The sequence below is a fragment of the Mustela lutreola genome, chromosome 13 (assembly GCF_030435805.1).
Source record: "Mustela lutreola isolate mMusLut2 chromosome 13, mMusLut2.pri, whole genome shotgun sequence".
Lineage (NCBI taxonomy): Eukaryota > Metazoa > Chordata > Mammalia > Carnivora > Mustelidae > Mustela > Mustela lutreola.
Window position 1 is genome coordinate 4327967 of NC_081302.1, and position 11803 is coordinate 4339769.

The following is an 11803-nucleotide window of genomic DNA, read 5'->3' on the forward strand; positions in this document are numbered from 1 at the left end:
GGAGGTGAATCATGAGAGACTATGGACTCCGAAAAACAATCTGAGGGGTTTGAAGTGGCAGGGGGTTGGGAGGTTGGGGTACCAAGTGGTGGGTATTAGAGAGGGCACGGATTACATGGAGCACTGGGTGTGGTGAAAAAATAATGAATACTGTTTTTCTGAAAATAAATTAATTAATTTATAAAAAAAAAAAAGAAGGTTAAGCAATTGCAAATTTATAAGTTTTACTTTACTTCTGGTTTCAAATGAGATACAAGGAAGGATCTTTGCTTTTTTTCCCAATCCTAAACTTCTTGAGTCGACAGAGGGAATGTTGTCTTTGATCTTCTATGTTATCTGGACTGAGTCTGTTTGTAGCTTTAGTTATATTCAGCTTAGCTCTGACTTCAGCTCCAGAGCTGCCCTGTTTCTCAGCTCTGCTCCACCTCAGTTAACATAGCACATTCTTGTGGAGGAGAACTGTCAAGGGAAGGTAACCTTTTTTCTGTGTTTGACACTCTTCTTGTTACTTCAAGATTTGTTACTAACTTGTTAGTAACTACTTGTTACTAACAAGATTACTAACAAGATTTTCCAAGCAAAGATGTTAATAAAAGCTTGGCCACCTTCTTCTTTTCCTAGAAAGATTTCTTTACTTTCATCAGTCATGTGCTTCTACTTAGTTTAGGCAACTGTCTCTCTTTGCTCCCTAAAGAAGGGCTTATCCTCTCCAGAATTTATTTAATTTATATCTGTTCACACACATTGCTCTTGATGGCATTAAAGAGAAGCATGCTTTTGTTTTACTCAGTATTTTCTTGTTTCAATGGGAGCAAGAGACTTTCACACGAACTCAGTTACTATTTTTATTTTGCACTTTGCTTTTTTATCTTTAACAGTCTCCCCTTATCTTTCTGAAGAGGACAGATCTCTAAAGTAGTTTATATAACTCTGCCTTATTACCTCCAGTGACTGAATGATGTATCATATTATGGCAATATCAAAATGTATCCAAATAATCTCCTGTTGATGGCCATTCTTATTTCAAAAAATCATAGGATGGGGGCACCTGGGGGGGCTCAGGTGCCTCTGCCTTTGGCTCAGGTCATGATCCCAGGGTCCTGGGATCGAGCCCCGCATCGGGCTCTCTGCTTAGCCTCTCTGCCTGCCTCTCTACCTGGTTATGATCTCTGTCAAATAAATAAATAAAATCTTTAAAAAAAAATCATAGTATGAAGAACCAAAACATATATGAGAAATATACTTATCTCATATCTTTGTGTAATTATTTCATTTTGGTAAATTTCTAGGATTGGAATTTTTGACTCAAGAACATTAATTCTAACTAGTTATAAATATTTCCAGATTATATTTACAAGTAAGTTTTTTTTAATTTTTAAAGATTTTATTTATTTATTTGACAGAGAAAGAGAGATCACAAGTAGACAGAGAGGCAGGCAGAGTGGGAGGGGAAAGCACACTCCCCACTGAACAGAGAGCCCAATGTGGGGCTCAATCCCAAGACCCTGAGATCATGACCTGAGCCAAAGGCAGAGGCTTAACCCACTGAGCCACCCAGGTGCCCCTACAGTAAGTATTATTAATAAATGCTTCAAAATTTTATGCTATTTGCTCAAAACTCCTATCCTTGTCACCATTGCTGTGTCTTATTCTTTTAAATTTTGCCAAATTTTTGGGGGTTAATTTCTTTCCCCACTCCTTTCTTTTAATATTTCCTTTTTCTTTTTTTCTTAAATTTTTTAAAATTTATTTATTTTCAGCATAACAGTGTCATTATTTTTTCACCACACCCAGTGCTCTATGCAATCCTTGCCCTCATAAAACCCACCACCTGGTACCCCAATCTCCCAACCCCATGCCACTTCAAACCCTTCAGATTGTTTTTCGGAGTCCACAGTCTCTCATGATTCACCTCCCCTTCCAATTTACCCCAACTCCCTTCTCTCTAACTCCCCATGTCCTCCATGCTATTTGTTATGCTCCACAAATAAGTGAAACCATATGATAATTGACTCTCTCTGCTTGACTTATTTCACTCAGCATAATCTCTTCCAGGCCTGTCCCTGTTGCTACAAAAGTTGGGTATTCGTCCTTTCTGATGGAGGCATCATACTCCATAGTGTATATGGACCACACCTTCCTTATCCATTCGTCCGTTGAAGGGCATCTTGGTTCTTTCCACAGTTTGGTGACCGTGGCCATTGCTGCTATACACATTGGGGTACAGATGGCCCTTCTTTTCACGACATCTGTATCTTTGGGGTAAATACCCAGGAGTTGCCATTGCACTCCTTTTTCTTTTTAATAGTGAGTTTCATCTTGACTGGTAGCTAGTAGTTGAACTTCATCTGTGAAGGCCATTTATCTTTGCCCATATGCTTTGTCATTTCATCCTTCTTCCATTCCCTGTTGATTTTAAAGAACTCCCTGAATATTAAGAATGTAAAAACATACTTTATTTTTAGTTCTTTCTCTGCCTGTATTCCTTACTAGTTTGGGAGCCTCCCGACACTGTGTAAAAATTTATATTAGCTTTTTTATATCCAAAAAAATTCCAGTTGCCTGCCTAAAGTAAACATTCCAATATTGACTGAATGAAATTGACACAGTCATATATTTCATAATTATTCCTTTATTAAATAATGTATATACCACATGTGCTGTTATATAAATAGTCAACTCGTTAAAATAAGTTCCAGGCTATTCTGTTTTCTGTTGTAATACTTGTGGTCATCAGTGTGCTTTTGAATTCACCACACCAGTATTGCTCCATGTTAAGTCCCAGATACCTCATCATGTGGTCTGCCCTCAGTGACTGTAAAAACATTGCCTAGTGTTTACTCATGATTCATCTTTTCCTTGTGTATCACTTGTTCTTTCTGACTCAATAATTAATTATATTCATAGTACAGACATAAGGACCCTGATCAAAAATGAGTTTGATCAAGGTGCACCTACTTAGAGTCTGATGATAAAATATGTTACAGTCTTATTGAACGTAATTAAAAAAGAAAAACTCTATTAAACCAATATATATATATATATATATGTAGAATCATGACCCTGGTTTTTTTATATTTCTGTCACTGAAAGCTAACCATGAGACATGTTGGTGGAAAAACCCCGCTAAGAATGGCAGAGCATCGCAACTAAAACAGATGTTTTATGAACAGACCATCAGGTGTTCATGCCCTCAATCCCTATGCAAGCAGCTTTTCCTAGCAGAGTCAAGACACACCTGTGTCTTGATCAGTTATAGAATGTGTGGAGAAGATGAAAATCTCAGTGTATATTTTCAGGTGTGCAAAATACATAATTTTTTCCTATTGTTCAACTTAACACTGAGTTCAAAACTTGTATTCTGTAAAACACAATACCCTTAAAATTTCCACCTCTCACATTGGGACATAACATTTCAGAATTGCCTTTTTTGAATTGGAGAGAAATAAGTGGTTTACACAAGATACAGAAATATGTGCTTACCAAAAATAATTGAAATATGTAGTCAGTTACTTTGGATAAATACTGCTGTTCCTTCACAATTTGTTGCAAAAAAAAAAAAAAAAGTAGATTGATTTTTTCCAACAAAATTAGCAAGGTTGGATATAGAAAATCTGGATGTATCACAGAAGTGTGTCACGCATGGGAATATCTTCATTTATGCCTGCAGCAGGAAAAAAAATGTGTGGAAACTACTATTTTATAGAGCAAAATGTAATGGGGCATGACTGATGACAGATCCCAGGTTGCCATAAACAAATGAGTTAGGAAGTATACGTTTAACTAGACTCACCCAGGAAACGTTTTCAGGAAATAGAGAGAAGTAAAACAGACATATTGTTTCTCTTTCAATTAAGTATATACATTTCATTACCCACTGTGTGCATTTATTAAAAATATGTGTTTAATGGGAACTAGATATCCAGGCACAGGAAGCAAGGATCCTGTTGAACATCATGGAGCAGTAGCTTTGGGCAAGTGTGGGACAGTGTCATGGTTTGCATTAAGGCATTACAGATGTGCTCACCTACCACCCTTTGCCATTGGCTTAAATTCCAAGATCTGTGAGACTGCACTCAGCTGCTAAGACTGTCTCCTGTGTCTCCTCGTGCTTGTGCCATTGGGAAGATAAGGTTCAAGTCTCTGGTTTCTGTAGATGAAGGCAGCCGTTGTTTCTCAGAAATATCCAGGTTGTTAACAGGAAGGAGACCAGTTACTGGTCATCCAAAATATAAGAAATATCTATTACACACAGGATCACAAAAACTGCAAGACTTGAAATTGCATCAGTTAATTCATCAAAATTCTTTTTTAAAAAATGATTGTTCCATGTGTACACATCATAATTTATGAACCAGTCTTTTTTTTTTAAATAGAGGATTAGATTATGCTTTGCCCCCTTTTTTATTTCTTAAAATCATTTTAAGTATTCCAGTGAACATCCTTATACATAGAATTTTGTTTTGTAGGAATTTTTTTCAGACCGTTTCATGGAAAAAAGCATTTTTGAGTCACATGTTGTACTCGTTTTACATTTTGGTGTATTATTGCCAAACTGGTCTCCTGATTGGGGATGAATAAAATGATTAAAAAATGGTAGAAAGGCAAACTTAGATTTGAAAAACATAAATCTGTAATAGACAAGTCAATATGATTCTGTCTCTTCCTTGTGAACAACAAACACCAAGGAGAAATGAATTGTAGGTGGCAGAATGATGTGAGGTCTTGAATTGGTCATTGTATTCAGAGCTTATGGAGAGGGCTAGTGAGGGGAAGTTTAGGCATCTAAGGTCCTGGAGAAGGTTCCTTTAAAATAATTGGTAAGAGTGTCTTAAGATAGCCACCAGGGCAGTCAATGATGTAGCCACTGGACTGGGGACATTGAGGAGAGGTGAAGACTTAAACACCTGTTCCTTACTAGAACTTGTGAACGCTACATAATGCCCCCCAAGACAGCCTTACATATTCAGTGCTCACTATCAATGAACAGTATTCCCTTCAAAGTTATCTAGAAGGATGACCAACAATGTGGGGCAGGCACCTGACTGAGATCCATTCACTTCTCAGTGTTTTTAAACCCCAAACACTATAGGAGAAAGATTTCAGTATGGAGATGCAGCAGAAGGAAAGAGCCAGGGAGATGGTGGGAAAGCCAGCCACTGCTTTATTGAGCCCATCTCCATAAACTTTTACTTATTCAGAAATGTGTCCAATATCTCCAGTAATGGTTGTGGAAAGGATGCATGGATTCAGACCTGGATAAGCTTAGCAGAAATGCAACCATGACACAGACTTGGAAGCAGAGCAAAAATAAGATTAAAATTTCTTACCATAAAAAAATGAGCAAAATGAAGGTTTTCAGAGAACCTCCAGAGACAGCTTGGATTTTCAAAGCTATGGAGGACGTTACTCAGAACTAATTTTTCCATTCCTATAGTACCTAAGGAGGCTTCCGTTGCACGTGCCTTTTCACATAGGGTTTTTGTACTAAAATGAAAGACCAACTATATTTTAGATGAAATCATCTTGTAGGATTAAACTGCAAGAATGGATGGGCGCCTGGGTGGCTCATTTGGTTAAACAACTGCCTTTGGCTCAGGTCACGGACCCGGAGTCCTGGGATCGAGTCTCGGATCAGGCTCCCAGCTCCATGGGGAGTCTGCTTCTCCTTCTGACCTTCTCGCCTCTCATGCTCTCTCTCACTGTCTCTCTCTCTCAAATAAATAAATGAAATCTTTAAAAAATAAAAACAAAAAACTGAGAATGGACTTTGACCATGCCTGCTACATGCTTGTGTCTGGGGTGACCAGACCCTGAGACACTTAGGCCTGACCCGTGAGGATCCCTAATGCCCCACCTCTAAGTGAGGTACTGTGGAAACCCAGCGATCTTCATTGGAACTGTTGTGAGTTGTATGTTGGTGTTTCAAAGTGAAGAGACAGGCCCTGGAGCTCCGTGTGTGAGAGCTCCAGGTGACAGCTTATGAGAGGAAGGCCAAGAAACCACGCGGTGATGGGAAAATGTAGATGCTGACGTGTAAACAGGCTTTGAGAGTGAAGACTTGTATCAGGAGATTGGACTTGTATCTCCATGGGAAAGGATGGACATGGCACATGTATCTTGTGACAAAAACCCTTTTCCCTGACTCAGGAGGCCCTTAAGGCTGGTTAGCTGCTGTGGGATTGACTGTCAAGCACAGTCCTGAACTCCCAGTGTCATCAGAACCTAGAAACATTTGCAGGAAATACAGTGCCAGAAACAGGAGTGGAGAGTTGTGAGTTGGCGTTACAATATGTCACTAACATTTTAGAGAAATGACAGGCCTATACAGGAAGTGACAGATAAAAATGGAAAGTTTGCAGGGCCTGGCATTGAGAATTATATCTGGCCTCATACCCTCAAATTCCTCCATTTTTAAACTGATGCGCAGAGCACATGAACTAGTATGAAGTGATGTGGAGGGTTCCCAGAATTTTGATGTTCATTTTCTCACACAGCAAAAACCACAGCAAATACTTCATCTGTAATGCAGTTTGGAAAATCAGCCCTATCGAGAAAACTGCTGTGGGAGCAGGCACTCTCTATATTGAATAAAATGTTTAAAAACAAAAACCGAAGGAGACTTCTGTGAGAGATTGAAGAGTAGTCTGGGTCCTTGCCATTATTGAAGCTAATTCTGGAGAAACAAGAGAAGAAGGTAGCGCTGGCTCGGAAGCTGGGCTCAGTACCGGTGTGACTTAGGCCCCGTGGAAGTCCTTGGGGTGAGGGAAGACTCCCACTTCTGCTCGCCTGCTCAGGACATATACGGCATTAGGAGTTACAGGGGTAGAATTCAGTGGTTCATCGGTTGCATATAACACCCAGTGCTCATTACTTCAAGTGCCCTCCTCAGTGCGCATCACCCAGTCACCCCATCCCCACACCCAGCAATCCTCAGCATGTTTTCTAGAGTTAAGAGTCTCATGGTTTGCCTCCCTCTCTGTTTTCATCTTATTTTGTTTTTCCTTCCCCTCCCAATGACTTCTTTCTGATGTAGGAGCTGGTTACAAAAGGGCAGTGAATTTATTGCCTCACTCTCCTAAAAGCTTTAGTTGCAGTGGGATACATCCTAGAAATAAAATGAAAGAAAGGACTCTCTAGGGGGTCTTATGATGATCCTTCTATACTGTGTCTAATTTTTATCTCTTCAACCGTGTGCAAAGACCTAAAGCTCTACTCAACTTCTTAGCCTCTCAACTGTCATTTTGGCTTAGGACTCTTGGTTTCACAATTTAAATTGGCAGTTTTCTGATGGGAAAATGACACCAAATACCAAACTCATTTTTCTGGATTTTCCTTTATTTAAAAAAGTATTTTAGGATATATCCAACAGTAGGGCTTTTCTAAACCAATCTACCCCCCCCCCTTTTTAAAAGATTTTATTTATTTGAGGGGGGAAGGGGGAAAGAGAGAGAGAGAGCGCGCACAAGCAGGGGGAGCAGCAGAGAGAGAGGGAGAAGCAAGTTCCCCACTGAGTTTGATGCAGGGCTCAGTCCGAAGACCCTGGGATCATGACCTGAGCCAAAGGCAGACGCTGAACTGATTGAGGCACGCAGGTGCCCTGAATCTACCACATTATTGTGGAAAGCCCAGCTTCTGGGTCCAGTTATTTTATGGGTTCCCTTTCCTTCTGTTCCACCTGAGTATTTAAGTCTTGTTTTATTTTTTCTCATTTCACTGTTTTCATCTGGATTTTTTGGAAAAATGTAAAATTTGATGAGTTTTGACATCTAATGTACCTTTTATGTCTTCACTCACAGTATGAATCGTTTCTGTGGTGGTAGAAGTTCCTCTAGGAAACCTTCACCCTCCGTACATAAACTCTGTCTTACAGCTTCATTGTTTTGGTCCTTCTTCTTGAGCTTCATGTAAATGGAATCATTTAGTGTGTAATCTTTTGTGGGGGCTTCAGTTTAGGGTTTTCCCGAGATTCATCCAGGTCGATACTCAGGCCAGAGTTTCTTCCTGTTGGCAAAGAACCCATTCCTTGTGTGAACATGACACATTTTGTCCATTCATTCTCCCACTAAAGCACTCTGCACTTTGTTGGTTCAGTGCCATTTGTTGAAAAAGGCTCTTTGGCACTTTGAAATCTCTGTGCCATGCCGTCCAGGTACCACTGTATCTTTTTCCTGATACCATCCTCTCTCTCCTTGATGACTGTAGCATTGCAGCAAGGCGCCCAGATCCCTCAAATAGATTTACAGTGTATTTTTGGCTGTACTAGATCCTTTACATTTTCTCTTTTATTTTAGAATTAGATAGCTGATATCTTCTTAAAAGCGTGAATTTTCACTGGAGTTGCATCAAATCTATAGATACATTTGAAGGCCTTTGATATCTTAACAATCTTGAGTCTTCTGTAAACATGGTACATGTCTCTGTTTATTTAGATATTCTTTGATCTCTCTCAACAATGTTGGATGTATTTTTTTGGTGTACAGAGGCCTCATGGTTTTTGTTGAATTTCTTCCTGAATAGTTTATATTTCTGTAAATGTTGGCTTTGAATTTTATTTTCTAAATTTTATATTTTGAATTTTATATCTTTTATTTACTGCATACCCTGAATTAGTCTGAGGAGGTCCCCGTATTTCTTAATTTGCTGAGAATTTTTATCCTGAATCAGTGTTGAATTTTGTCAAATGCTTTTTCTGAATTTATTGCAATATTTCTATTCTTTATATCCTTCATTGTATTAATATGTTGAATTACATTTATTGATTTTCACTTGTTAAATGAACTGTGCAGTTCAAAGTTAAAACTATATAGTCTTCGTGGATTGTACTTTGGATATATTGCTTGATATTTTGTTCAAGTTCGTAAGGGGTCTTGGTCTGCAGTTCTGTTTTGTTTTACTTGTAATATCATTGCTAGGGTTTGGTAACAGTTACGCCAGCCTTACTAAATGAAGGCAGAGTTTTCCTTTTCTATCATCTGAAAAACATTTTGTGTATTAGTACTATTCTTTCCTTGAATGTTTGGTAGAATTCAACAGTGAAACCATTTGGGACCAGAATTTTCTTTTCTTTACTTTTTTTTTTTTTTAAATATTTTATTTATTTATTTATTTGACAGACAGAGATCACAAGTAGGCAGAGAAGCAGGCAGAGAGAGAGGACGAAGCAGGCTCCCCGCTGAGCAGAGAGCCTGATGCGGGGCTTGATCCCAGGAGCCTGGGATCATGACCTGAGCCGAAGGCAGAGGCTTTAACCCACTGAGCCACCCAGGCACCCCTGGGAACAAAATTTTCTTTGTGGAAAATTTTCTGATTGTGAATTAAATGCCTTTAATAGGTACGAGGCTATTCAGATTTTCTATTTCTTACTGTGTTAGTTTGGTAAGTTTTGTGTTCCAAGAAATATGTCAGTTGTTAGGTTTATCATCACACTGTTGTTGGTAATATGTCTTGCTATTCTTTGGTGATTGTTGTGTTAGTAGTTACATCTAAGCTTTCAATACTGATGTTAGTAATGTTTGCTATTAGTACTTAACATTTATTATCTGCCACATACTTTCTTGTAGCATTATTCTTTAATAATAAAAGTAAATTTATTATTTACTTTTTAAAATAATTATTGGACAATTACTAACTGTTAAGCACTGTTCTAGGCCCTGTTATTATCTAAATCTTGCAACAGTGCTGTGACTTTGTTGCTGTTATTTTCCTGACTTTCCAGATGAGAACCCTGAAGCACTAGTCTGTCCGCGGGCTCACGGCTGGCAGAGGCACACCAGGGTCTGAACACAGACTGACCAGCACAGCGGCACTTGGAAGCCCTTCACTTTGAGATTCTGCGTGTGCCTTATTTAGCCCTCACAATAACTTTGTGGGCAGGTACTATTAGGAGTATCAGTTTTACAGAGGAGGGTGTTGGTTTCAATGAACTTGAATTAATGTGGGTTAATTAACTTGCAACAAGTCACAAACATAGTAGTCTGTGAAGATGGATTTAAAATGGAGTGTGACATCACAACCTTTACTAAGCACGCGAGTCTTGTGTGTTCATTTTGCTTCAAGACAATGAAGTGAAGGAGGGGAGGGGTAGTGTACACCGGGACTCTCGTGGGTGGTAACTGTCGTGGGAAACCAAAGGCATAGGCAATACTTAAAGAAAGACCCACTTTGCTTCCTGCATTTCAAGTACAAAGTACTTGGATTTTACGTAATTACTTGTGTACCCCATATTAAGGCCAGAGGCCGTCAGATATGAACACTGGAAGGTGAAATTGTGAGTGGTCACATTTTGGTGATGAAGGGAACATCGGATGTCTTAGCTGCAAGGGACAGAAGAATCAAATTGTCCTAAGCAAAGAGTCAGCTTGTTGGCCCAAAGAGCAGTCAGTTCCAGATATAGACTTTGTTTTGTCCAGTTTAGATACAGAAATTGCAAGGATGTTCTTAACACTGTCCCACGTTTTTTTTTTTTTTTTTTTTTTTTTTCCCAGGTGGTAACAAGTTTATTCATGCATTAAATGGCAACACAAGCAAAATGCATAGCTGGAAAATGAGGATCAGACACATTCTTCTGCAGACATCAAAAGAGGATTGATGTACTCAAAACCTTCGAATTCAGACTGATCGATCTTCCTCACGATGTCATCATCATCTGGAGTGAGCTGGACAGGTTCATTAGTAAACTGAGAATCGAAGTTGTCCAAACCAAATTCCCCAGAAATATTTGGTTTAAAGGGAGGTACCACCTGCTTTTGCTCCATCATATCCCAATCAACATTTCGAAAAAATGGGTGTCCCTGAATATCAGCAAATCCTGTTTGTGGATGACAACCTAATCGTTCCTTTGGGTCCTTGTTGAGAAAACTCTTCAGGACACTTGCAGCTTTTACAGAGAGAGAACGCGGTATGCGTATTTGCTTTTCCAAAATAACTTGGAAGAGATAATCCTCTGTGTTTTGATCAGGGTTATCAGAGCTTCCAACAATATCAAATGGAGATCTTCCTGCCATCATCTCAAACATTAGTACTCCAAGGGCCCACCAATCGACACTGAAACCATAATCTTCTCCTCTTAAAATTTCAGGAGCAATGTAATTTGTCCCACGTTTTTAATGTTTTGCTTTCTCTCGCTGACCTTGGGTCTCTTACTGTACAGTCTTACCTTCTTGCTGTGGCAGTTCAGTCACCAGCAGATCCACACTTGAGTACTGTTCTCTCTTTCCAGAAGTATTAAAGGTTCCAAGACTGAACTCCCACTGGCTCTTTGGAGTTCAGGCCTGTGTTAAACAATTTGTTCCTTTAATCAGATGTGATCTTGATGGAGCAGGTCTGGGGGCGTCCAGGCTCACCTCAGGTGGATGTGAGAGAGTTATTATACTGGACTGGAAGAGAAGGATGGGTGGCCCCCTTCCTCCTTTCCCACTGATAACCTCTATCTAGTTATATTTCTTCATAGTCTTACTGCCTATGTGCATCCCTGAACAACATGCCCTGGTCTTGTGGTTTTGTCTTTGCAAAATATTGATTGAGGTTATGACTCATTCACTGTCATTGAGGTTTTATATTTCAACTTATGAATAGACAACACTTTACTTACTCATACTATAATATAGATGGGGTATTTTCTTGGGGTTGTTTCCAGTCTGAGGAAACTACAAAAATAATGTGACGGTCACATACACATATCCTATATGAAGAGCACATATTTTGTTAGGACATGTATCTAGAAGTGAGCTTCTGGGTCACGGGATATGCATGTCCTTACATTTTAGAAGATAGGGTCAAGCTGTTACCCAAAGTGTTTGCG

The 11803-nt window shown here is 39.2% G+C and overlaps 1 protein-coding gene across 1 annotated transcript; it reads right to left on the reverse strand.

The window, feature by feature from the left end:
* Nucleotides 1-10472: 10472 nt before the first annotated feature.
* Nucleotides 10473-11105, reverse strand: LOC131814100 (protein kinase C iota type-like; the record flags this gene model as incomplete). The annotated part of the gene is made up of 1 exon (XM_059144790.1): nt 10473-11105. A coding segment is annotated over one exon (552 nt), but the record flags the coding sequence as incomplete, so codon positions are not given.
* Nucleotides 11106-11803: the final 698 nt, after the last annotated feature.